This window comes from Miniopterus natalensis, chromosome 1 (assembly GCF_054644295.1).
Source record: "Miniopterus natalensis isolate mMinNat1 chromosome 1, mMinNat1.hap1, whole genome shotgun sequence".
Classification (NCBI taxonomy): domain Eukaryota; kingdom Metazoa; phylum Chordata; class Mammalia; order Chiroptera; family Miniopteridae; genus Miniopterus; species Miniopterus natalensis.
The window spans coordinates 154,331,555-154,359,398 of NC_142081.1; the positions used below are offsets into that span (position 1 = coordinate 154,331,555).

A 27,844-nucleotide genomic window follows, 5' to 3' on the forward strand; every position below is an offset into this window, starting at 1 on the left:
AACAAACACCACCAACTTGATGATCGTCATATGGTTCAGAACATGACTGATGCGGAAAAAATGTTAACTCGGGGCTCAAAGATGGATGAAAGGAACAACTTTGTACAACTTGCATTTCTCATATCTGGTTCTCATCTCTTGTGAGATTCAGGTCTATAGAGTTCATGATGTTGGCCAAGATGTTTTGGCAAAAAGCATTGAGGAATATAAGTGTTGACTACTCGGGTGACAGTTGCCAGATTGAGCTGCACGTGTAGACGGACAGAAAATTGGAACAGAAATCTGAGTGGTGGGCTCGCATTTGTCACTAATGAAAATCCTTTGTTAGTGCTGAATTATTCAATTTAACAGTTCTTCAACCCATAATAACTTCATTATTCTGTGTTTTTTCATAAGAGATCATGAATTTTATTCCTAACTCTGCCACTAATTAACTCTATGACCATGGGCAAATCACTTAAGCTTTCTGAGTTTTTTTATTCCTATTTGCAAACTGAACAAAGGTGGCACTAGATAATCTCCAAACTCTCTTCCATCACTAACCTTCTGTGATGCTGTTGAAAATAGGATTATCTTGAAGATTAAGGAAAGAATTAATTCATACATTTTACTCAATGAAGAAGTATTACTTAAATATACAACATAAAGTCAAAAGAGAAAGCAACTTGTGCCTCGGGAGAATCACTCAGAGATTTGAGTAGGTTCTGATTGAAGAGATCTCTTGGGCAAGAAATCACGCCCAGCAACAAGAACCATGACGATTCCAACAGCATTCCATTCCGATTCCTCAGTCCCAATTTTATATATAGAATCATACTCTTTTTAGTGCTTGCTGGCAAGAACCATATTTTATTATTATTTTTTAATTTTTTAATTATTGTTTTATTTTTTATATCTTTTTATTGATTTCAGAGAGAGGAAAGGAGAGGGAGAGAGAGATAGAAACACCAATGATGAGCGAGTCACTAGGGATCATGTGCCCTGACCGGGAATCGAACCTCAATCTCCTGGATCCTAGGTTGACGCTCAACCGCTGAGCCACGCCCGGCCGGGCAAGAGCCATATTTTATAGCTGAGTTTTATGTTCCTAAAAATGGAGAAAATGGATGGAAATGCTGACATGATTCCTGAGGGCGGCAAAGGGTACAGCTGCAATTGTTGAGACCCCGGTGGTAGGAAAATGTGGCAATTCAGTTGTTTTCTTCATCTTCTCATTACCATATTCCTGGGATCTCTAATACGCATGTCACAACATTGCCATGTATGGTGCTCACATAATTACCCTCCAAACCTGAGAGGAATAAAGGGGCCGAGGGCTTCTAAGAACCACAAGAACCAACCAGGACTCTGTGGGGGCAAATTGAGACCTACAGTCACCCTATTGCTTGTGTTTCAATTCTTGTTTTATAAAGATGTTTACTTTATAATTTCATTATCCCTTATCTTAGATTCACCTCAATTATCATTTGCTCTGCCTTACTCTTTAACTTGGATTTTAATCAAAGTTTCATCATTAATGAGCTATGTGACTTCAAGATATTTTAAAAGGAATTTCTTTGAGTCTTAGTTCCCTGATCTGAGGATTATTAGGGCATATATATAGAGCCTAGCTTATAGTATCTTCTCAGAAAAAGGGTGACTTCCCTTAATGAAAGGGAAACAGTGTTCTCCATTTATCAAGCCTCAAAGATAGTTGGGAGGGCAGTTTTGAGAGCAGTATAAGTGTTGTTGTTTTTTCTTTTCATTGTCACAATGTGTTCTGCAGTTCCCTTTTGTTTTAGTAAACATAATATCTACATTCTATGCTGTTCCAATTTTTTAGGTGCTGTCTCACATCAGTGATCCCCACTAAGGTTCTAAGTGGATCTTTCTAGGTATGGTGGCAGTTTTGAGTTTTGGGGAACTTTACAGGGTTTAAAGCCATGGTTTATGGTGGCTTGAAAGCCAAAATCTTTGTTTCCCTTTCAAGAAACTGCCAATTACTTCCTCTTTTTTGAAACTCTCTGATCACTTGACTTCTGTACCTCAGCAACATCTTCATTCTCCACGTATGTCTCTAAATGATCCTTTCCTCCTCGGTTCCCCCTCCCCCTCTTCCTCCTTCGTCTTCCACTAAGTTCCTCTGGTCAACCTTTAACCCTTGGTGTCTGACAGGGACCTCTGGCTTTTTGCTCTTTCTACCTGAATACCCTCCATGGTGACCTCATCCACCATCGTGATTTCAGCAAACACCGCTTGCAGATAGTCTCAGGTCTGTACATCTCTAGCCAACAACATTCCTCTTTAATAAGGTGGGGGAAGGGACCAAGTGAGCGATGAAGACTAGCTTCCCTTTGCAGACGGAGGCAGGGCGTGTAATGGGCCATGACGTGCTAACGACTGCTGACTGGGCACATGTGTATGTGTTTGAATATGACATTACTCTCTTTGGTTTACTGGTCAATTAATCATTTATATTGTTTTGAAAACACACCTTTATGTGAATGTACCATTCCACTACAGGTAATTGCATCCCCTCTTAAAAACAAAAAAAAGAAAGAAAAACAAAAAAAAGAAAGAAAAACAAAAAACCCTGAACATGGAGCCCTTTCAGCCATAACTATAACGCAAGTGTTTTTTAAAGCAACCCTCTTGGTTTATTGAAAGGAAAAATCTTGGACTCGGTACTTTGCTTTCTTTCTTGTGGTTTGTTTGTGGTTGGAATGTATGTGCTTTGTACTTTATACATCAGCAACAGCTGGATGCTGAAGCTCCAAGGAAAACTCCTCTCAAAATAGTTTTGTTGCAAAAAGAAAATGGCATTCATGAACTTTGGCAGGAACTGTACTCTTGAGCTGTGTTCAGTTTTGAAACTTGAATGGAAAAATCCACAGGATCCTGAGCTGGTCTTATTGTTACAAGGAGAAACTGGTGATAGCAATGCACAGAGTTCCGGGCACCTCTGAAAGCTTGTGCACATCCCGTCCGGCGGGGGGCCTGGACGGGGGCCACTCAGACGGGACCTTGCCACAGCATTGCACACGGGGCTCAGGAAGGGGGAGGCAGGAAACTTGCCACTCAGCAAAGTGTCTTTCTATGACCTGAGTTTGGCTTTGCTTTAGCTTACTCGACAGTTTCACAGATTTTCAAAAATGACTTTTGTTTTACTCCTTAAATCATTGGGAGTCCTTTATAATTTGGGGGGGAAGGTCCAGCCTTAGTCAGGTCCCCAGGGCAGTGCCTGATTATCCCAGTTCCCTTACCTTTGTAGAGTCTGTGATTCTGTGTTCTCAGTAGTGTTGTGGGGTAGGGGAAGGTCGAGTCTCAGTTGACAACGTCTGAACCATAGTAGCTGGTTTAAAGCCTTCTAGCCCAGTAGCAATCACTGTTGTTAAACAAATGTCTGGCCTCATCAGTACTTATTTCTCAATAATTAGGCTGCCCCCAAACAGCTGGCCAAAGTCTTCTATTTTCATAGCCAGCTCCTTTTGTAGAATGAGGCTGTCCCAGTGTGCCACGGCTAGATGCTGTCACAGTTCAGGCTACCAGAGATTCTGGATGCAGTAAAGGCCACTGTGGCATCTGGGTGCTGCACATGGGTCAGGAAACCTCTCACAGAAGCCAGAAGCTGTCTCTGAAAATCTCATCCAAAACCTTCCTACAATATCCATTTTGGAGAGATGTGTGTCCTAATAAGCCTGAGTCACTTTATTGAGTAACTTTCAGTTTCTTGCTAAAGAAACTGTTGCCTTAGGAGTGTTGGACAGGATGAATTATGGAGTCCCCTGTCTCATGGCACCCGACAGTTTGTAGCTCATTCCCCCCGGCACTCAGTCCATTGTGAGCTGGTATAACTCCTTAGGCCTTTCTCTCTTTACTACATGGAGATTTTTTCTTTCCGTGCTTGGTCTGAGTTGGAATTACCCTAGGTCACCATGATAGATCTTGGGTCCAACCATCGGGAAGAAGAGGTCAGGGAATCTATCCGAGATCCTTCTTCCTGGGAGGCGCCTAAATCTATGAAAATCTCTTCTTTTCCATCTTTGAACTTCTCATAGCAAGAGCAATGCTGATTCCATAAGTGAGGCTGAAGGCCCTGTCGCATCATTTCTCCCAGAAAGGACTAACCGAGGCCACTCAGGGGCTCAAGGTGACCCAGCTCTATAGACAACTGGTGGCTTCTTCTGCCTGAGGGGGGAAAATACTTGAAGTCATTTAAATACAGGGCACACAGTTACACATAAAGGTGTTGTATTATGCTTCATGAGAAAGAAAAGGTTGATTAGATCTTAATATCCCTTTATACTGGAGACTAGTACTATGGTCTACTGAGAGAGATTAATGACTCTTCTTCAGGAGGGTCTAAAAATGGAATAAAATCTTGTTTGGGATAGCTTTCATAGGGTTCTTTTGTAGGGCAAACAAATGGATGACATAGCAGCTTCTGGGTTCTTGTAATCAAGTGTCTTGCTTGCTTTTTAGACTGGCTATTAGTTTCTTGGACTTGGGTTCTGAATCAGAATGTTTGGTGGTCTGGGCTCGCAAGATCTGGATTATGTTGCCTTATTTGGTCAGAGCAACTATTGGCATATAAATGAATCCTCCATAAATTTGTGGGAAGTTTTAACTTCTGCACCACTGTAACTACTCCTGATTTTATATGAGATTCTGATCACCACCAAAATCAATAAATAGCAAAGTATCTCATGCATTGTAAGACTTCAGTAATGTTTAGGTTATTCCACAAAGTTTATTGTTTGCTTTTATCTTACAGCCTCCACCTCAGATATATGACAAGCAGTTGGATGAAAGAGAACACACCATTGAAGAATGGAAAGGTGACTCTACTGCTTAAATAAATATACATTTTACTTATTGAAACCCAGAGGTTTCAAGGCTTTCTCTTTAAAAAAAAAAAAAAAAAAGACTCAGTAAGAGATGATTTCTAATTGCTAGCCTCTGATACCATTTTCAGAGCTCCTAAAACTTAATCTGTCTTTTCATACTACTACTAATATTGCATTTACTCAAGAATGAAAAGAATCACTGACACTTTTAAAAAATAATACTAATTATTAAAGTATTTGTCATGGTGGAGGGCAGATTTTAATTTAAAATTTCACAATTAAACATTTCATGTTTGTACATACAATTATCACATAAAATGGATAAAATTATGCCTGAGATTATTTAGACATTAGAAAATAAAAGATAGTTAATATATGAATTCATTGATGTATAGCACTTAAGAATTTAAAAAGAAAATATATGTATTTAAGTTGCTTATTTCACCTTTAAAGTAAGAAGAATACATTAATGAATACATTAATTCATTTTTCCCCCCAAACACATACTGCTTGATTGAGATTATACTGAGGCAGAAACTATAAAGAATAGTTAAACCAATATATCTAATTACATAGTAGAATAAATATGAGAGAACCACACGCAGATTAAATGATTAGGTCAAAGTGAGGAGGAACATAAGAGGAAGATCTGAATGGAAGAACTGTTTGAGCTACATTGAATATATTAATAATTATAAATTGGGAAAAGGGGAAAAACAGGAAAATACTGGAATGGAGATATGAGAGGAAAACAAAGGGTAGAGATTCACAGCAGTGTTACAAAGAGAATTAAGAGATTCCGGTGGGCAAGGGGTCATGTTAAAGAATATGGAAAATGAGCAGATACAAACAGTGGATTGAGTAAAAAAAGGTATTAAATGATAGATGGAAAAGACTTGATTTGCCCTGAGTGAGGGCCAGAAGGCACTCTTAGGGGTTTGCGTTGAGTAGGTGAGCGATAGGATATAAATACCACTTGAGGAAGACGGCCATGGACCAGAATGAGAGAAACTGGTGAGATGCCCGCACATGGTGATGGCTCTATGAACCAACCGTAAGCATTTTAAAGCGAGCCTGAGAAGTGCTGAATTACATTTAGCTAGAAGGGGCAAAGTAAAACAAAATGCAAAGACACACGTTTAACTCTAGTAACGAAAAGCCAAAAATAGATGCCAGTTTGGGAACAAATGGAATGGTTTTTGAATGTTGGGTTTTAGGCAAGCTTGGTTTTACAAATCCAAGAGTTGAATCTGGAAAAAAGATGAAGTGCCAGTTGAAAAGTGGATGGAAATTAATAGTTTGAAGTCATGAGAATGTGATTTATATATAAATACAGTGATTTACTGACAAGAAGAGCATGACACCCCTTAGGAAGAAAGCAGGAAAGAAAAATGTATATTCAAAATGGAGCCATTAAAATTCTTAAGAGATAAGTTGGAGTGCATTAGAAATCCCCAAAAGAATTGAGAAAACAAGTAAAATGTGTATTCCTCGTACATTCACTGGGCCAAATGCTTTACTGAGCACCTGCTTTTGCCAGGCTCGGCGCTATTGCTAGAAAATGTAGCAGGAGAGAGGTAAAGGACTCCCAATTGTTTTCTAATTTACTCAATCCCATCAAAATGTTGTTTGTCATTAACTAAGGAACTTTTCCTCTAGACTAAGGAGAAATTATGTTTATAACACTGATCATTGTTTCTTACAGAACTTATCTACAAGGAAGTAATGAATTCAGAAGAAAAGACTAAAAACGGTGTGGTAAAAGGCCAGCCTTCTCCTTCAGGTACTCACTCTCAGTGAATGACCGAGAAAGCTGGACTCGTGCATCTCTCTTGCGCAGGAATTGTGGCCGATAACTTTGCCCACAGAGCATATGACCAAATATTACATGACTCTTCTCCTCTAACAGGTTTATTTTTACCCCCCACCCCCTTTTTTTAGCTAGAAGAGGTAAAATAAAACAAAATGAAAACACACAAATTTAGGTTTAGTAATGAAAAGCCAAAAATGAATTACAGTTTGGGACTAAATGTAATAATTTTTTTAATGCTGGGTTTTAGGAAAGTTTGGTTTTACAAATTCAAGAGTTGAGTCTAGAAAAAAGATGAAATACCAGTTGAAAAATTGATGGAAAGTAGTAGTTTGAAGTTCAGTGTGGCGTTCATTCCAACTATTCAGATTATGAAGACCTAGCACAGGAGTTATTTTAGAATTTGTTTTAAGGTAATAATGAATCTTGAAGAAATGTTAACGTGGGCTGCTTAAAAGGTAACCGCTACTCATCCGGATTCAGAGCCAGACGCCCGCTCACCTCCAAGTCGACGTAGAGGTCAGGAAGCCGAACCCCTTTCCTCAGCACTCCAGGGTTTGAACCCTGCACGGGGCTAGTGTCACAGCAGTTGAAGCATCAGCCAGGATGGGTTCCAGTTAAAGTCAGCGTGGAAAATATTTACTTTGCGATCTCCAGAATCTAACATACATTTGTACATACACATATTTTACCATGTAATGTACTTTAGGATTACTCGAGATAATTTACTTACATTTATTAATGCTAATATACTTTTTCTAAGATCTATGTTCTGAATATAAAGACAGTATAGAAAGAGCTCTAAGAAAATGTAGTGGTTGCCCTGGCCGGTGTGGCTCAGTTGGTTGAGCGCCTTCCCGTGCACCAAGAAGCCACTGGTTTGATTCCCGGTCAGGGCACATGCCCTGGCTGCAGGCTCGATCCCCAGCGGGGGTGTGCAGGACGCAGCAGATGGATGTTTCTCACATCAGTGTTTCTCTCCCCCCCCCCCAAAATATCAATAAAAACAGAAAATAGAATGGTTTACACTCAGCTCATACTGGGAAAAGTGTAGGCTGCAAATGATTAGTTTAAAGAAAAATAGATTTGGTGTTCTACCTTTGATGAACAATTTTTTCTCAGGAATTTTCTATCGTTTCAGGAAAAAAAGATGTAATATGAATTAATAAATGTGTCACCCTTGTACTATAATGCACAACTAGTTTGCACCCTTAACCTATGCTGCCTAAACAGATGCATTTCAGTTATGATGTGTTTTTCTCACCACTAGACTGGAAGAAATGTCCATCTATTCTGCATCTTTCCTTCTCTTAAAGAGCGTTAAGGGAATCATTAGGGTACTCTGCCCACCCTATTCTTTCTTCTAGCATCCAGATTGCTACAAGCTTGTTGCTTTTAACTTACCTGCATGTTCTGTCTACTGCTAATTAAAGAACCCAAAGACTGAATCCAATACCCTTAAGATGCCACCTGCTAGGGCAGAAAGACTACTTGTCTTCAGAATTCCCATAATGGCCAGAACATATTTTCCAATAATCATTAAAAAGTGAAATAGTGGGGTCCAGTGAAGGATGACCTCACACCTCAGGCTGGGACTGGGCACATTTTAGCAGAATCTCTTCTATTCGTCTTTAGTTAAAGTCATCATTAATTCATCTTCCTTTTTCTGAAGTGCTCAGAATCTTGCCACCGCATCTTCTGCTATTTTCTCTTCCGTTTCCCCTCTGCCCTAACCAGGACTCCACAACCGCTAATCTTTGATGATGTAAAATCCATAATTCTTTTTTTAATACTTTCACAACACTTCTACAAAAATCTTCTCCTGTGCATGATTCCTTTTATGTAAACCATACAGCTCAGGGAAGGCAAAGGGGACTGAGGATTGTACAAACGAGATCAATTAATCATTAAGGGGATGGCATGAGTGATCTGCCATATGAAGTAAGCTTTAAATCTTTGGTAAAGGAACCAAGTGTATATAATCACAGCATAATTTTCTAATCATTAAAACCATAGTTCCTTTACAAAAACAAAGTGTAGAAGTTCCTTTTAACTCATTGATGAAGAAAAAGGCAGAATGACAATGGCAGGCTGATGAAGATATAAGAAATCAGCCTGCATGTAATCTGTGGGGGGGGAAGTGATAGATTTCAACGCGAAGGCCACTGGTCAGTTCTCTCCAAGGCTTTGCATCACTTACAGTTCAAGCCTAGTAACCTCGTGCTGACATTGGTGGCCCTCTGTGATATGCCCCAGGGTTTTCACATGGCACCCCTTCTAGGGTCTTCTGTTCTCATATTACCAGATTCCCCACCTTTAGGAATGCTGCCCACTCCTAAGTGTTTTCTTATTAAATACCCCCTTATCGCCAAATATTTTTCGTATCTGTCCCAAAAGACTTTTCATAACATCCCAAAGAATTGGATATTCCTTTCTTATGGGTATTACTAGTTCCTGCATGTCAAATATTGTCGTATTACCCCTTAGTGATTATAAATTCATTGAGAAGAAAGACCATGTGCATTCATCTTTGTGCACCATGCAGCACCGCAGTGCTGTGCCTCGCGCATAATAGTAACTTGATGAATATTTATTAATTTGAAGATTGCAGCTCAGGTTGTCCCTCAGCTTGTTTCTTGGTGCTCTTCCAAAGACAGAATCCAAGACAGCATCATAGCTTTAATACAGCATGAAATTCAGAATGTTCTTATGCCAGTAAATATTTGCTCGCCCTATTAATCATCATGAAGACAAGGGAGCCAAGAATCAAGTATGTGAAGTGTTGCTATTGACATTTGGTCACGCTTCAGATAGAGCTCTGCTGCTTTCAGGTAGTTATTGGATTTACTCATTTGGGGCGATGTATATTCCTGCATTTTTCTGGTTTATAATGTGTTAACGATTAACTCTGAACTATGGCACTTGGGCTCTCTGTACATGTGAGAAGGCTAAACCACATTTTAACCATTTCAACTACTTATAACAATCATAAATTATCTACCTTATTCACTTGCCTTAAATTATAATTATATAATTATATGGGATTTTTTCTAAATTTTGCTGGCTTAACCAGTTTACAGTAAAAATAATTGTGGATTCAATCTTTCACTTCATAATTTTAAGGGAAAATATTCATTGCTTATTTGAGAAATCATATATATATATATAATATCTATTATGAGATATTTATGGATGATATATTTGTGTGCATAATGCAGACGCATAGGACAGCCCTGGAGCCTATGCCAACAGCTCCTGAGAGCCAACCACGAGTTTATTGACCTCATGTTGGTAGCTTGAAATCCACCATGCAGGATTTAAGATGTGGAAATTGGCTGACTCTACAGGCCAGATTTTTTTGGCCCTGGAGAGCCATTACATTTTTATTGGCACACCACTGTATCTGTGTGTGTGTGCGTGTGTGTGTGTGTGTACACAATATGTACATATGCAGTCAACTATGCTGGAAAGAAAAAGCAATTACTAAGGAAACTTTTGAAAAGTCAGCTTTTTTTCATTATTCATTATTTGTTTGCATATCATATTTTATTTTGTAAATAGCAAAGATGAAGTACTATTACAGCATAGATTCCCTTCATACTTAGTCATGGCAACACTGGGAACTCAGCAGCAAAGGAATAAGTTAATGCAGTTTCTCAGGGACAAAATGTTTCTGATACTCAAAACCATGTTTAATGATGCTTTTAAAATGTAAATAGGAAGTTAAATGTGCATTTGCAGAAAATACATAGGTTTGAAATTTATTGATGGAATTGTTGTATGTCAATAAGAAATAGATTTAAATTTCAGATACATTTTAGAGTAAGTAATTGTACTCCCTCCTGCTATCTGATTCCACTTGCATAGTGATTTACTTTCAAGACTAGCATGGCTGCTTGCTTTCTGAATTGATTTGTAAAGACTGCTGAGGGAATTTCAGCTCATGAATAGAAATTAATTTTCTTCTGAAAGCATTTTTCATAGACTGTTAGAGCTAGAACAAATATAAGAGGTCATCTAATCTAAAAACTCTGTTCACCACCCCCTTCCCACCTGAGAAATAAATCTCCCAGAAGTAACACTCACTCACCAAGGTATGGATGCTTAGCAGCAGGATGGGTAGAGATTTTTCAGAATCTCTAATTGAAGATAAAGCTCCCCAGGTGATTATCATCTACAACCCTTCACCCAACCATATTTCACACCCCAGGGGAGTGTGTTCTTCCCATTTAGAGTCACTGTTCTATTCCAATGATTTTATTTTTTATTTAAAAATCTCAGCCCCAAACAAGTTGAGGCTCAAGGTTACGCAGAAAGAGAAATACATTTCAGTGATTTTTTTAAATTTTAGTATTTCTTATAATTTTTTAAAAAAATGTTTTTATTGATTTTCGAGAGAGAGAAGGGAGAGGGATAGAGAGATAGTAACATTGAGACATCGATCTGCTGCCTCCTGCGTGCCCCCCACTGGGGTGGAGCCTGAAACCAGGCATGTGCCCTGACCGGGAATCGAACCAGGGACCTCTTGGTTCATGGATTGACACTCGACCACTGAGCCACACCGGCCAGGGATCATATAATTTTTTGTGTTTACTTTGTGTGTGTGTGTGTGTGTGTGTTGTATGTGTGAATAGGTTAGGAAAATAATTTCCTTTAAAAATGCGGAACAACATTTTCCTCTGAACTAATAGATACCTTTAGGATAGATAACTTCTAGTTGAGAAATTTTCATTAGCATAAGTTACTTCTTTCCACGAAACCAATTTTTTCTCTTTTGGGTAAAGTTGAAAGTAGCTAATATTCCTTATTTGCAACCTTATTAGTATTTTCAGTACTTTAAATGCCTTTTTGATTGACATAAATTTGTAATGCTTTATTGATAGAAAAACATTCCTTTAAATGCACATCTCTACTGGTTTCTCTGAAACAGTATAGAAGAGAGGGATATTTATCACATTGCCAGGATATCCTGGGCAGTGGCATTATAATCAAATTCAGTTCAGTTCAATTTTGTTTAGGAGATTTTTCACAAACTGTTTGGCAGTAAATTAACAACTTGAAGCCGATTTTTATGTCTTGACTTCTATTTGTGTTTGGTTTTATGGTCTACAAAGTTTATTTATTGTTTACATGAAAACAGTCTTAGAAGTATATTATCCAGTAAAGCCAGAATTGGCTACAATCCAGAAGGCATTTGTTATCGTGTAATACAAAAAGTCATACAGAAGCAAAGACTTCATCTAACAGTGGTGGACTGGTTAATGTTTAACAGCTATCTCTTCAAAAAAATCAGAACTGATTATCATATTTACCAATTTCTGGGGTGTAAATGTTCTCACTGTGAACAATTTCAAGCTACCAGTGTGACATCAGTGAAGGCAAAAATGGAAAGAGATGCTCATACCTGGCTTTCCAAAGCCACTACAAGGCAGCCCCAGCATGCCACTGGACAATACACGACTGTCCCACAGTAGCACTATAGAGAGAGGAACACTTCATGTACAGCAAGTAGATAACATGGGAATTTTGCAGAGAAAGCATGAGAAGAGATGACTGCTCAGTGAATTTGTGCTATAAACATTTAGGAACCCTAGAAATACAGTTGGTAAAATTCTGAGCTTTGAATAATTGAATACTAACTATAATTTGCATTTGATATTGGTAAAAGAAAGAGAAGATCATTCCAGCATAGAAAATAGTCATCTTATGAACAAAAGGAGAAGAAAGACAGCTGAAACAATTCTCCTTAGCAAAAATAGTTTAGTAGTTTAACCACTACATTTCATAGCCGGAGAAGTTGGCTTTCCCTCACAGAACCGATCTAGAGGGGTACACACAAAATATACTAAATGTTTTGTGAAACTGAGTACTTATTCTGTGCTCAACAGTAGAGATTGAGGAAGGTAGGAGAAATGAAGATGTCTAATGAAAAACTAAAGCGAAACAAGGGAAACACAAACATGAGGTAATCATGTGGCAAAACTATAGATAATGACAGGCTGACTTATTGGGTATAGCACTTGGGAAGTTCAAAAGCTTATTGAAAATATGCTGCTTATTAAAATAGGCACAGTAGGAGTGCTGTGTATTTTATAAGCTTTACCTGCAGCGTGATCCCTTGTACATGAAGATTTTATTAAAAGCTACTCTAATTTTTGCTGCTTTCATTCAATATTATTTATAGATGTAAATTTGTCTTTTTCTCTAGGAAAATTTCCTCAATGTTCTCTGTATAATTTCTCTAGCTTCCATTGTTGTGGGCTTGTGTTTATGTGTAAATATCAAATTGTGTTCTTATAAAGGAGCCTTATCTCAGTTAAGTCCTAGCTCACCCTCGTTTGAATCATACTCAGCTTTAACTGTGACAATTAGAACAGGCCCACATCATCAACTGCTTGGGGCTAAGATGAAAAGGCCATCTCGAGAGAAGACCAGGACTATTATGTAGAGATACTGTACTTTAAAATACTTCTTGGTTTTCATTATTACAAAACATTATTTTAAAACTTTCAAATCATTTACTTTGTCATAATTTAAATAAAGCACAGTAGCAAAAATCTTCCTTGTTACATGGGCGTTTGATTAATTACAGTAGTCATGAGATGTATATGTCCTCATTTGATCTATTTAGTTTCTAGCCCACTGACACTGAAACTTCCTACTGATTAAATCAGTTGTATTTCTATATACTAGCAATGAATAGAAAACAATTCCATTTACAATAGCATCAAAAAGAATAAAATACTTAATAAATTTAACAAAAGAGGCGCAAATTTTTTACTTGGAAAAGTACAAAACATTTGAAAGAAATTAAAGATCTAAATAAAGACCTGTCATTGTTCACTGATTAGAAGATTTAATATATATATATTTTAAATATATCTTCATTGATTTCAGAAAGAGAAAGGGAGAGGGAGAGAGAGAGATAGAAACATCAATGATGAGAGTCATTGATCGGCTGCCTCCTGCATGCTCCCGACTGGGGACGGAGCCCCCAACCCGGGCATGTGCCCCGCCCGGGAATCGAACCCCAATCGCCTGGATCCCAGGTCGACGCTCAACTGCTGAGCCACGCCAGCCAGGTTTAATGACAATAGTGTCCAAATTGACCTGTAGATTAAACATAATACCTATCAAAACCACAGCTGCCTTTTTTGCAGAAATTGACAATCTGTTCTTAAAATTCACATGCAAGGGACACAAAAGAGCCAAAAAAATATTGAAAAAGAACACATTTGGTTGATTCGCACCTCCCAATTTCAAAACTGCAGCATTCAAGACATTGTGGTATTTGCAAATGATACACATACAGATCAATGAAATAGAATTGAGAGTCCAGAAATAAACCCTTACATTTATGATCAATTGATTTTCAACAAGGATATCAGGACAGTTTCATGGATAAGAAACAGTCTTTTCAATAAATGGTGCTGGACAACTAGCTAACCACATACAAAAGAATGAAGGTAGACTCCTGCCTCATATCATATACAAAACTGAAATCAAAATGGATCATAGACTTAAATATAAGCTAAAATATAGGAGCAAGAAAAAATAGGAACAAATTTTCATGGTCTTGGGTTAGGAAATGTTTGTTTGTTTGTTTGTTTTAAATATGGCTGAAAGCACAGCTAACAAAAGGGAAAAAAATAGATAAATCCCACTTCATCAAAATTAAAAACATTTGTGCTTCAAAGGACACCAGCAAAAAAGTAAAAAATATCATATGATAGGGGCCTTTTATTCAGAATATATGAAGAACTTTTACAACTCACTAATAAAGAGAAAATAACTATTTAAAAATGGCGAAAGGATCTGAACAGACATTTCCCCAAAGAAGATATACAAATGGGTAACAAGCCCATGAAAAGATGCTCAGCATCATTAGCAGTTCGGCAAATGCAAATCAAACCACAGTAAGATACCATTTCACATACACTTGGCTGGTTATCATCAAAAAGACAGATCATAAGTGTGGGAAAGGGTAGGGGGAAATTGGAGCCCTCAGACCCTGTTGGTGGGAATGCAAACTGGTCCAGTCACTTTGTAAAACAGTTTGGCAGTTCCTCACATGTTAAACATAGAGTGGGGCTATGAGCCAATGAGTCCATGCTTAGAAATAAAATATTTACATGAATGTTTATAACAACATTATTCATAATGACCATAAGTAGAAACAACCTAAAAGTCTGTCCAATGCCCATTAGCTAATAAGTAGACAAATGTGATGTATCCATACGGTGGAATATTATTCAGCCATAAAAAGATGGAAGTATTGATACATGCTACAGCATCAGTGAACCGTGAAAACATTATGCTATGTGAAATGAAGGCAGTCACAAAAGATCACATATTGCATGATCCCATTTATATGATATATCTAGAATAGGCAATTTTATAAAGACAGGAAGTCGGTTCAGCAGCACCTTGGGCTGGGGCATGAGTAAGAAACAGTACAGGGTTTTTTGGGGGGTGATGGAAACACTACAAAATCAATTGTGGTGATAGCTGCATAACTTTGTGAATATCCTAAAAACCATTAAATTGAACAAATTTGTAAATTATATCTCAATAAAGCTATTACAAAAAAGTATATGGGCAATTTCTTGTGTTTCCAGTTAAAACTAAATCTAAACCATAGCACCATGATTTGAGAGCTATTATTGTGTAGGGATATATCATCTAGGAGATGACTGGACAGTGTGAGCAAAGCAACCTCACTCTGTCAGCCCGCAATTGATAGAGTCTTTCTTTGAGTTCTGTATCTCATTTTAATCTCCATCCTTTAATAAGGATGTGGAAAATTTGGAGACAGTTCTGACAAGTACATTATAGTGATACAAATTATTAGAGACCAAAGCTTATGAAAGAACATGAGGATGTTAGTATAATTTAATCCAGAATCAAGGGGGAAAACAGAGCTGGGCACTTGGGATATGTAAGGGAATCAAGGGCTGTCTGCTAATAAGAGAAATCTAGTAAATGTCACAAGAGGAAATGAACTAGCTCTGCACCATATCTATAAAAGATATAATTAAGTATAGTTGGAATAAATTGAAACCAGATAACTGTACATTGCACAATGTTCTGATAATGAGAGTAATTATTTATAAAAGTGTTTTAAAAATCTAGAGACATTTAACATTAGGAGGTATGGATACTTCTAAGAGTTTAAAGAACATGAAAAATATATAAGCCATTTTGTATATGAGAATATCAGGTTATAAAGTAATATATATTAAATAATTGCAATTAGAGAAACTTCCTAGCAAAAAGACAAGAAAAAAATATACCAAGTTTAATAGTTCCTATCATTAATATGATGATCAGTGCATATTATCTTTTTAATGTATTTTTTCACATTTCCCGTAATTTACTGTATATCTATATATCTATATCTATATCTATATAATCAACAAATAAAAATGTTAAATACATATAGAATACATATAATCTGTCTTAGTTTAGGCGTATGGGTCCTCTATAGATACTTTCACACTTTAATCACATTTTTCCCACAGGCAAGAAATGTTTCCCCAGGAACAAACAGATGGTGTTAACCTCTCCACTTCATTAGACTATTTTTTTCTGATTTACTAGATCTAAATTATAATACTACTGTAACTTATTTTAGATTTATTATTTTTTACCAAATATGTCTAGCACACTATATTTGCTCAAATAAGATACAGTTTTAATGACAATTCTTTATCTCTTATTTATCAGATGATTACACTACAGGTATTTGAAATAGCAGACTTTCACCAAGCATACCTTAGGCCACTCATATTACTTCAGTATAAAGAATATATAAGAGACAAAGTGCGTTGACTCTTTCCAGGGTTCAATGGTTTAATTATGTTTTATAATGCCTCTGGTTTATCTTCCCTTTGTAGTTTTTAAAGTTATAACTCAGTCAGCATTTACTGAGAGATCACCATGAGCAACTTTCTTCTTGGAGTTTCAAAATCATTATATTCCCACATAGCAGATAAATGAGAGAATTTTTGCAAATTATTCCTTGTTAATAATTCAGAGTTCTTATTTGTAGATTCCTAGGGCAAGCAAGCTTTCTGGAAAGTAAACACACAGTCAGAGGCTGTGCTCTGGCTTCTCCTACCCTTTTTTATTCCTTTGGTCTATGGTAACTTTCATCAAAAGTCCTACTTGGCTTTTCTATATGGATTTTAAATTTGATGTCATATTAATGACTAAGTAATAATATTTACTTAATATACCTTCCTTTCTCTCTAGAGCTGTAGTCTCCAAGTAATTCAGATTTCTGGGATTCATCTCAGCCCATGTTTCTGGGACGGTTCTCTTCCATGTGTTTGTTTTAAAAGCTTCCTGCAATAAAAGCGCCCGGGTTCAGGTTATTCCATTAAAGGGCTTTGTTCACCTGCCTTCTCCGTAGAACAGCTGTCTTCAGCCCTTGACTGCACAGTCTCGGGGAAGCTTTTAAAAAATGCACTTACCTAGGCTCCCTCCAAGGCCAGTTATCTTACTCTATTGGAGGTGCGGGGAGCCACTGGGGTTTTAGGGTGTGTGTTTTCTACCAGGTGCATTACAGGTGATTTCTCAGGTGAAGTGAGATTTGCTAACTATGCGCTAGTCGGTGAGTGACTTGTGACCCGGGCCTTGCCTTGTGTCTTCATTGTCACCGTCGACTGCGGTGCCCTGTGCTAGTCTTCCCATGAAGGCTTGTGGGATGCATGATAGCCGGCCAGCCCGGTGCGTGTCCCCGTGCCTGCGCCCCAGCCACCTGAAGCTGATGCCGTCCCAGGTTTAGTCATGTCGCCCTTCATTTTCTTAGCACAGGTGCAGCAGTGAACAGCAGCGAGAGCCTCCCTCCGTCTTCGTCCGTCAACGACATCTCCTCCATGTCCACCGACCAGACCCTGGCGTCCGACACTGACAGCAGCCTGGAAGCCTCGGCGGGCCCGCTGGGTTGTTGCAGGTGACTAGCCGCCTGCCTGCGAAACCCCGCGTTCTTCAGGAGGTGACGCGACGGAGCCCACGCCCACGCCCACTCGCACACACTCATGCACACGCGCAGCCACGGGAGCACGGCAAGGGCGAGGCCGAGCCTGAGCGGAAACATCCTCAGCCTGCTTCTCCAGAGTCCATAGTGCGCTAAGCGAAACGCATCCCTAACTTCTCGCTGCTCTTGCTTTCGGCCCCCCAGTGATGCTTACTACTGAAGGCAGATCCAGCAGCGAGGGAAGCCTTTCCCCTAGAGTGTAATTGTAATGGCTGCAAAACCAGTGACCTGTAGCTGCCCTTTCCAATGGCATGACAAGGTGTGCCGTGGCCCCGTCCAGCATGTGTGTGTCTCTATCTTGCATCTACCTGCTCCTCTTGGCCTAGTCAGATGGATGTAGATACAGATCCGCATGTGTCTGTATTCATACAGCACTACTTACTTAGAGATGCTCCTGTCAGTGTCCTCAGGGCCCTACCAACACATCATGCACTGGGGTACCACGTGGTCCATTTCGTGTGATCTATTACTCTGACGTCAAACCCATCTGTAATATATTGCCAGTATATAAGCTGTTTAGTTTGTTAATTGATTAAGCTGTATGTCTTATGAGAAAACATGTAAAGGGGGGAAATGTGGGGGGAGTGAGCTCTCTCGGACCCTTGAAGGTGTAGCTTCCAAATTTGAACTGATTAAATGGCACCTGTATACCAATTTGTAGAAAGAATATATGTGATGCTTATGTACAGTGTGGGGGCGGGAGGGGGTGACAGTTTCCAGGCACTGAATGGTTTGGCCTTTAGGAGGAAGGCGGGAATACAGGCTGAGGGTCTTTTCCCTGACAACGTGTGGGTCGGATTGACTAGCGCAGTGTTGCAGTACAGAGGAAGACCTAAAGGAGATTATTGCCCAGATACTAGGAGACACTAACGTCCATATTTTAGATAGTAGACCCCATTTGTCATTTATAAATTATGTCACAACTGGACAGAGAGCGGCAGGTGGTGAGGCAGGGGTATTGTGCACGTGTCTGATTGTAAGAACTTCTCCCTAGAACAGAGCAGGAGGCCTCTCTATGATGTCCTTCAGAAAACGAGCCTACTTAGACCATCTTCACATTGTGGGTTGTGTTTTCCAGGACTGTGCTGCTTCCCAGGTTTATACTCTGCCATGGTTTTACTTTGAGAAGACATATTACTTTCCTCTTCTGGAATTAAGTAATAATAATAATAACTTTAAAAAACAACAATCCAAAGCACAAGGTGATCCTCAGGTTAGCATTTTGAGAACATTTCCACAGATGTTATTATTTCTCAGGAGTTTCCCTGACTCCTTAATGTTTATTTATTTTCATCAATTTGAACCATCCAAGAAGGGCTGACAGTTCGAGTTCAGTCCCGCAGTTGATGGGATAGCAGTAACTCCGCCCAGAAGTTACTGCTGCCCAACAGCTTTAGCAATATGAGTTTGTCTTAAAAGCCATGAAGCATTTATGTCAGTGTTTAGCAAAATCACATGAGTTTAGCTCACATTTAATGAAAGTGCTTCCTGAGCACCTAAGGAGACACCGTGAAACTTCTTGGTTATACCCAAGGCAACCCCAGAGGGACTTCTCAGCAACACTGGAGACTGGCTCGAGGCCGCCCTTCTTCCTCCCTTTGCTAAACTCTCCATCGCAGCCCTTTTTGCACTCGGACCATTTTGGTGCCTACCAATGTGGTGATATTTCACCTGAAGAAGTGAAACACATGAAATAGATGAGTGATGAGTGTGATATGCTGGCAAATGGAATCTCTTCGAAACTAGAGCAAACAAGGAAGCCAGTGCTCTGAAAACCGCCTTAAATACAACAGGGAAGCTTTGTCTCCTTTCAAGCAATAGCGCCAACCCCCACTATCGCCATGCGAGCAATGCTGCCACTTACGCGATTGCTTCACACAGTAGGATTCATGCCAGGAGGTCATTTAATTAAAATGGGGAGGAAAAAACCCCACATTAGACTGTGCGGCTTGTCCCCTAGAATAAAAGTAGCCCAGTTTCTCTCTTGCTGCCATTGTTTTTGGTTAATATAGCAGACAACCTGATTTTAAAAAGTTATCTCATTTTTCCTTCTGTCACACTCCCCAACCCCAACCCTTTAAAAACACAAAAATGTGTCTTCTTTGTACCCATTAGTTTTTACTTTTCTTCCTCTGTGTTCTCCTCTGGCTTAACCTGCAGCTGCTCAACTCCTGACTTTCTAGCACTTGCAATGAGGAGCAGAGAGCAGGCACCTCTGAAAGAAAGTGAGTCTCAAGGGGAATGTCATCAGCTACAAAACGACATCAAAAGATAGGAGGAAACCTCCAGCCAGCATCTTAGAGGTGCTTGGCAGCTAGACTATCTCTCGTGCACAGAAGTGGAGATTTCTTCACTCAGATTAAACCAGGCAAGAACTAGGTAATGCCCCTCCCTGCTGGTACTACCTTCCCTACACGCTTCTAGCTGATCTCCCCGTCGTCTGGCTCTGAGGAGCTGATTGCCTTTAGCTGGCCCTCCCTTATGGACAAGCCAGAATGGAACAAAGCCCTCAGATTGACGTATCATGTACAAATAGAACTAGGAGTTTGGCTTTTTGACTGCTTATAGGATTAATCTCACTAGGTTATCAAAGCAAGGTAGGTGATGCAACAACGAAAAGAATTATTTCAGAAGCCCACCAGCCCTTCATGATCCTGGGTCTACTTTATTGTAACCTCTTCAGGAGGTGATTATGTTGTTATCACATTTACAAAATAGATTATGATCTGCATTGAGCCTTCTTTCCCTGAAAAAAAATCCTAGATAGCCACCTGTGACTTCCAAAGGACTCTCTTGCTTTTTAGGCAGGGAAGAGTGAAGTCACCTGGACTATGTTCCCAAAAAAACGGAAGGTCCTCCTGCCTGCGGCTGGGGTTCACGTCAGAGTGTGCAGCTGGCACGCTGAGATACCCAACCTTTTGTCATTTGCTACACGGTGATGGTTTTGCAATGAACCTTAATGAAATGCTTTGTTGTATTTTTGTAGGAAGGATGGCTGTGTGCCCACAGGCAGGAGGAATTAAACTGTTGGGAGAGTTTGGCAAAATCTACCACCACATTGATACGTTTACATGAATTTTGTGAGTCAGTCTGTTCATTTTCTTTTAAAAAGATACATTAGCCTTGCAACCAAATTTCTTCTTGTAGAATAAGGACTGATAATGACCTTGCATCTTCAAGAATCTGATGACCGAGCTTTGAGGGCATGTCTACCACAGGTGGCCAATTCCTTCCAATTAGGGTAAGCTATTTAACTGAGGGCCGAGGAGCAGGATTGCTTTTCTTAATGTTATCATTATCAGAAAAATATTACCTAAGGAGACTGATAACAGCTTACTAGTAAATCAGAAAATAGGCCTTGACAAATGGAATACATGGAACAGATAAAAATACATAAATCTTTTTATGATCTGGTTAGGGGGAGGGAGTGGGTGGAAGCAAAACTCACTTTTAAATTTTAAATGTTCATTGCAAAATCTAAACTATACAAAGCCTACTTCTTTTTAATTCTTTCAACATATGACAATCTAAATCTTAAAAGCAGTGCATTCTATAAAGAATGTTGTCAGCCAGCTTTGCTGAAAAATTTATCTTTTACAGCTCAGAGAAATAAATAAAATTGCTCCAGGAATCTGAGCCCAACCACTTTGGGTCTAAAGATAAATCCCACATCCACCCCTCTCACAATCCTCCCCTACTCCCACCCCTTCACACACACATTTTAATTGTGAGAATCCAACACGTTCCACAGATATCATTAAACCATCAGGAAAACTTCTTCCTGTAACAACAAACAAGTTACAATGTAAATAGTTATATTAATTATTTTCCATGTGATTAAAATATAAGATATTGTTAATTCCTTTGCCTCTTAGACGGTCTGTTCACTGTCTGATATGGTTTACTTTGACCCATTTCCTTGGTCAGACTTCTGTGTATCTAACTTTTGACTCTGTGGGACCAATGGCCAGTATATTCTAATGGAAACAAATCTCCCAACCCTTATCTAGCATTAAACTGTTCACCTTGCCATGTCTATCTTGCAACAAGACCTAACTTGTACCTGCCTGTTATTCTGCATGATTGGACTCCCAAGACTATTACCAATGATGAGAATTGTCCTGTGTCAGTGTTCATAAATTGGACTTAAAGCACACACATTCATACACACCTCCCCTTACACTTCTAGGTCAACCCTGGAAGGCAAAACCATGCGCGTCCAGTTTCTTTGCAAGGTCTTGGTGAGAACTGAAAGTCAGCCTAAAGGATCAAATGCAATCTCAGTGATGTTTAATAAGGATTTGAAATCATTTAATTCATTTCTGTGTTTTTTCTCTCTTTTTTATTTCTAAGTTTTTTCCCTATATTTTCAAAATGTCGGTGGAACAAGAGGGCAAAGGGGGTAGAATTTTGGCTTTTTGGACTCTTTGTAGGTGGATACTGAGTTAATGCATTGTGATTTCTGTTTCTTATGAATTATTAAAAACCAGAGCAAGTTTGCTTCACTTAAAACCAAATCTAAATCAGACTTTGTTGAAGTGTGCTATTGAGAATGGTTGTGGCGCTGCTCATTGCCTTGGGTTTCATGTCTTGACAGTAGCTCCGAAATGTCTCACATGGTTTCCTAGTCCGATTGTGCCAGGGAATAAATAAGAAAGAAGGAATGACCTACTTCCTCCCTTTGGGTAAAGTGTGAGTAATGTGTATGTGACCATGTAGAAGGCTGTGTTCTCATGTGAGAATGGTTTCTTCTAAAAATGACCTTCATTTCTGTTTGGGGATACTAGTTGTGTGTGTGTGCAATTCAGTAAGTTTCTTAAATGTATAAATCAGTGAAGGGGAAGAAATTATTTTCTGGGAACATTATAGGTGAGTAGAACAGGGTTAAATATCCTCGGTTATTTTATGAGAATTTCTAATCAGTTTAATTATTACCCAAGAGAGAAGGTAAAAGGTTTTTTTGTCTACATGGTAGCTAACTTAATATCTCAAACTCTTTGGTATATTAAAAACTATAATTTTGTGGCTGATAAGGAGGTCACTGAACCTGTGTTAATTAGCCGGAAGTATCTAAACAATGTCAAGGAATGGCCCTTCTATTTCTATAAATAAAACATTTCATTTAACCAATTTACTATTAGAAAATCTGGAAGATAAACATACCTATTCTTTTAAGTTAACACAATTTATCCTTTTATTTATGAGGAAAGTAGAAACCAAAGCCTTTTGTTATCTCTGGCATAGCTTCTATTCTAATTTAAACCACAGATCTTTACTCTCTTAATAAATTAACTTTAACAATGGTCAGGTAAAGGTACCTGAAAAGGCCCACAATATTAAGAAGGGAAATTGCATTCTACAGTATTATTCATGGAGAGAAAGGAGTTATTGGTGCATTCCAGGTACCATAAAAGGTTACTAAATATTGGGGAATTTTAACACATTTTGCAGAAAGGAGAAGAAAGGAGCCTTGAAAATTACCTTTCTTGTAGCTACTTAGGGGACAGCCAACCTAGAAGGATGATTCCTTTTGCTCAGTAACATCACTAGGTTGAACACAAGGCAGCAGTTTTGACATGACCAGTTCTTCAGGATGGTGTTTTGTACTTGTCACGAGCCTCTCCTCCAGGGCTTTAGAAAGGCGCAGCTGGAAGACTTTGCCCAGCAGTGCGCCACACTGAAAATCTCACCACGTCCGGTCACTTCATGCGAGTGGCACTGTGTGTGCCCCTCACCTCTCTCAGCTCCACACGGAATTCCACTTGCTCAGCCTTTTAGGTCAGTGTGTTCTGAGTTAGTTACTGCAAACAAGCTGTAGGGACGTACACTTCCCACACACAGGGAGTTTGATGACACCTACAAATGAGAGTCAAACACCCCTTTGGAATTTCCCACCCTGTCTCCGTCACATATTTCTTGCTTTAAAGAAATGCTTATCCTGATATAGAATTCAACATAAAAAAGTCTGAAATGCAATTTACAAAATTCAAGTTCTACTCCATGGAGGGGGTGGCTTCACCGCCGTGTCCCTGAACTTTGGCCACTGTTGTTCCCTGGATCTTGTCTGGAATCTTTCTGGTCACTCAATAGTCCTAATTATTTGTAACTTAAAAAGCAACTGCAAAATATTATTCATTTTAAAAACTCTCCATGCTTCCTGGAAAAGGGTCTCACACATAATTTGCCTTCCCTTCACACTATCGCATTCACATTTGTGAAAATACTGTCTGAACAATTATTATGTACAAAATCAAATTTTATAATCCAAATATATTTTACATGGACAGAGGGAACTAGTAATATTAAAATATTTCTTTTATAAAAGGAAGACTTCTGAAAAGCAATTGCTTTTTTTCTTAATGCTGATATATTGCAAACTTGGATTTGGTGTTAATCAAGCTCTAAGAAGATTGCTCTGAATTTCTAGTTTAATTTCTGAGCTACGTTCTTTTTAAAAACTTTTTAATTAAATTTATTTGGGTGGCATTGGCTAATAAAATTATATAGGTCTCAGGTATACAAGCCTATAATACATTATCTTTATATTGTATTGTGTGTTTACCACCCCTTCCATCACCATTTCCCCCCCTTCTGCTCCTATGGACACAGACAGAAGTTTGGTGATTGCCAGAGGGAAAGGGGGTGGGGGAGGTAGAAGAGGGTGAAGGGGATAAATGGTGCTGGATCTGAGTTACATTCTTAAGTAGCACATTAATTCACTTCACAAACATTTATTGAACATCCATCTATGTGTGCTAGGTAGGAGATAAAAACAACATAGTCTTTATCCTTAAATTTTTAAAGTAAATAAATCAGTTTAAAAATAAGTGGTTAAATCAAAATATCTATATTTCACATATTTACTTTCTTTTAAAATAACAATGTGTCTAAAGTAGTGGGTGACTTAAATGGGTTCATTTTTTTATTCCTTAAATCAATGAAACAAGAAATCTGCATCTTATCTAATTACATGTAAGTGCACTTAATGAATTAGTATAAGAGAATTTTGGATATTTTCCATGACATTATAGGAGATGAAACCATTTTTACAATTTATTTTGAAAAACACAAGTAGGCCTGCATTAGTTCAATGAGGAAATACAGGTATCTTCACTTCTGTACTTTTAATTAAAAGGTAGAGTGCTATCTTTTGGTCTGTTTTAAACAAATGTCAGTCCACAGGTAGAGGGAGAAGTGTTGTGACATTTTGAAAACTTAACAGTGACTCACAATATCTGTCTCCTAGAAAAAATAGGTAAAATGTTTAGAGGCTAAAAAACAACAATAACAGCAGCAGCATGGATGTTTCTTTTCTGCATTACATAAAGTTTATTTTTGATATATGTATCCTCTGAGGGCTCCTGGGCCTGGATAGTGAGTTCAAGGCTTACATTTCTAGCATCACAATCTCTGAATCAGCAAATCACATCACAATGGATACTGGAGTCGCTCTGCAGTGACACTGTCATATTAAGCAAAATCTCTGAAATTTATTCAGTGTGTGAATGATGGGTGGAGCCCTAAAATAACATAAGGTAAAATGAAGTCATTTATTATTTTCTGTTAAAAGAGCCAACTCAGAACATCCCTGAATATCTGAACCAGAAATTGGACATTAAGCCGTGAACATTCACTCATGCCACAAATTGATTGATGCCACAGATATCGATTGACTGTTTCAGTCTTCCAAGAACTGCTCCGGGCACACATCATTGTAATGAATTCAGGCAGCCTTCCTGCCTTTATGTGTTCTACATTCTAATGGGGGAGTAAGCTAATGGGAAGCACTAAGAAGACAAAGCTGGTAAAAAGAAGAAAATGTGATCAGATGTGATAAGGGCGCTATTTAGGCAAGGTGGACAGGGCAGGGCTCTCAGAGGGGGTGGTATGTGACCAGAGACCCAAATACAGTAAGGGAGTGAGCCACAGGAGTACCTGAGGAAGAACACCTCAGTCTGAGGGAAAAGTAAGAGCAAGGGCCCTGGAGGAGGAGCTTGCCTGGAGGAGGAATGGCAAAGAGCCCTGTGCATGAAGCGAAATGGACACGAGAAAGTGTGATAGTAAAGGAAACTGGAGAAATAGACAGGGACCAGAGCACGTCAAGATTTTGGGATTTTATTCTAAATATGGAAAGATAATGAGTAGATGTGAGCAGTAAAATAATATAATCTAAATTTTCTTTTTAAATGGATCTGTCTGGCTGCTGAGTGAAGACAGGATGTTAGGAAGAAACATAAGGATGGAAACAAAGAGTCCAGGGTGGGGTGTGACAGTCTAGGAAGATGTGATGGGCTTGGATAAGGAAGTGGAGGTGCTGAGAAAGGGTCAGATTCAAAATATATTAAGGATGTATTGTGAAGGGCCAGATTTGTCAATGGAGTGATATGTGATAGGAAAGAAAAAAATCAGGCATGACTCAGATTTTAAAATAATATATAAACCATGAGGTCAACGATAGTGCAGTTGACTGAAATAGTGAACAATGGGTTAGGAGCTGATTTAGGGAGAAAATCTTGCTTTTTTGTGGAAATGTCAGTTGGAGATGTTTATTAGATACACAAGTAAAGAAGTAGGAGTATCTCCTAGGCTGGAATTAAAAAATAAATGTGAGAGTAATCAGTTTATAAGTGTTATTTAAAACCATGACAGTGTATGAAGCCACCAAGAGACTGAGTGTAGATAAAGAAGAGGAGCCCCAAGAGGAGGCACCTCTCATTCCAACATATAGAAGTCAGAAAACAGGAGGGTATTCTAAGCAATATCTAGTGAGGCAGAGAAAAATCAGGAAGCTGTGTTGTCCTGGAAGCCACATGAATAAAGCGTTTCTAAAACGAGGGAATGGGCAGCTGGAACAACGCTATTGTATGGCCGAGTAAGATGGGGACCAAAAATTGACAACTGAACTTGATTTTGTGAAGGTCATGGCTGACCGTGACTAGAGCACTTTCCCTGCAGTATTGAGCAAAAAGGCACAACTCGAGTGAGTTCAAGAGAACATGGGAGGTGAGTAATTAGAAACAACTACAGAAAATTAATTTTTTTCTAAAAAGTGAAGCCAAAGATTGATGTGGAAATTAGAAATAAACATGAGATGATGAGAATATTTTTTAAAAGCTATTACAGCATGGGTATCTGCTGATGGGACTAAAATAGAAAGAGCTAAATTGGTAAGGCAAGAGAGAAAGGCTATTTATTTGGAGGAGAAGTGTGCTTGAAAAGGCCAGAGGGATGGGTCCCAGCAGAGGAGCAGATCAGCTGGGCTGGTTGGACAGACTGCACGGTCACTGTAGCAGGAGGCGAGCCAGTGTGCGCAGGACAGATAGAGGAGGTTTGTGTAGGTGGGATGATGGCACATAAGGACATACCCTTCTGCTATTTTTTCCTCGGTAAAGGCAGAAGAAAGGTTATCTGATGAGAATGAGGAGGGAAAGGGCTTACGTAGGTTTGAGAAGTGCAAAACGGACCTTGGAAAATGTGAAGATGACTCACTGAACAGTGATGAAAGCTGTGTGAACCATACTTGTATATGGGAGACAAGTCAACAACGGTGGCCTTTTGCTCTCCAGCCATTTTTTAGCTTCTTAGGTTCAGGTTTGGAGTAAACATCACATTTCGCTAGAGTTGAGTTTCATTGACTTTTTCTTGGATGAGTGCAGTGATGGAAGAGAAAATGAAGGGATTTGAGAATAGAAACAAGAGAATAATTAGGACAAGGGACCACAGAAGCTAAGGTCGTCAAGGAGGGAAGCAATGACATTCGGGAGTGACAGTGAGAACCTAGCAAAGTCAATGGCTTGGCGATGCTTCGGAGTATAAAAAATTGTTGGATTTTTTTTTTTTTTTTTTTTTTTGCTAAAAGAAGTGACCTAGAAGGAGAAGACGTGCTAAGAGGAGTGACCGAAGGAGAAGAGGTGATCAGAGACTGGGTACTTGGAACGGAAGTTTTGGTGCCAGTGCAGTTATTGGTAATGACACGAGGGAAGGTAAAGCCCGGCACGGGCGCTGCTGTTCAGGCAGGGAGGCGACCAGATGTTCACAAGTGAGCAGGTCAAGAAGCCGAGTGGCCAGGCTGGTGGATGCTGAATGAGTCGTGGTGGGAGAAAAACGTAGTTGATTAGGTGCTAAAATATGCCATCCTGTGGCGCCTGCTTCCGAAGAGGTTATTAG

The 27,844-nt window shown here is 39.0% G+C and overlaps 1 protein-coding gene across 3 annotated transcripts in view; it reads left to right on the plus strand.

The window, feature by feature from the left end:
• The window catches only part of MAPK10 (mitogen-activated protein kinase 10), a 248,796-nt gene extending 226,270 nt beyond the window's left edge, over nt 1-22,526 (plus strand). For all 3 annotated transcript variants that reach the window (XM_087826697.1, XM_087826692.1, XM_016213071.2), the window contains 3 exons: nt 4,754-4,817; nt 6,532-6,609; nt 17,455-22,526. In XM_087826697.1, coding sequence (XP_087682823.1) covers nt 4,754-4,817; nt 6,532-6,609; nt 17,455-17,597 — 285 coding nt within the window. In that variant the 3' untranslated portion in view covers nt 17,598-22,526. The remainder of the gene's footprint in view (nt 1-4,753; nt 4,818-6,531; nt 6,610-17,454) is intronic.
• Nucleotides 22,527-27,844: the final 5,318 nt, after the last annotated feature.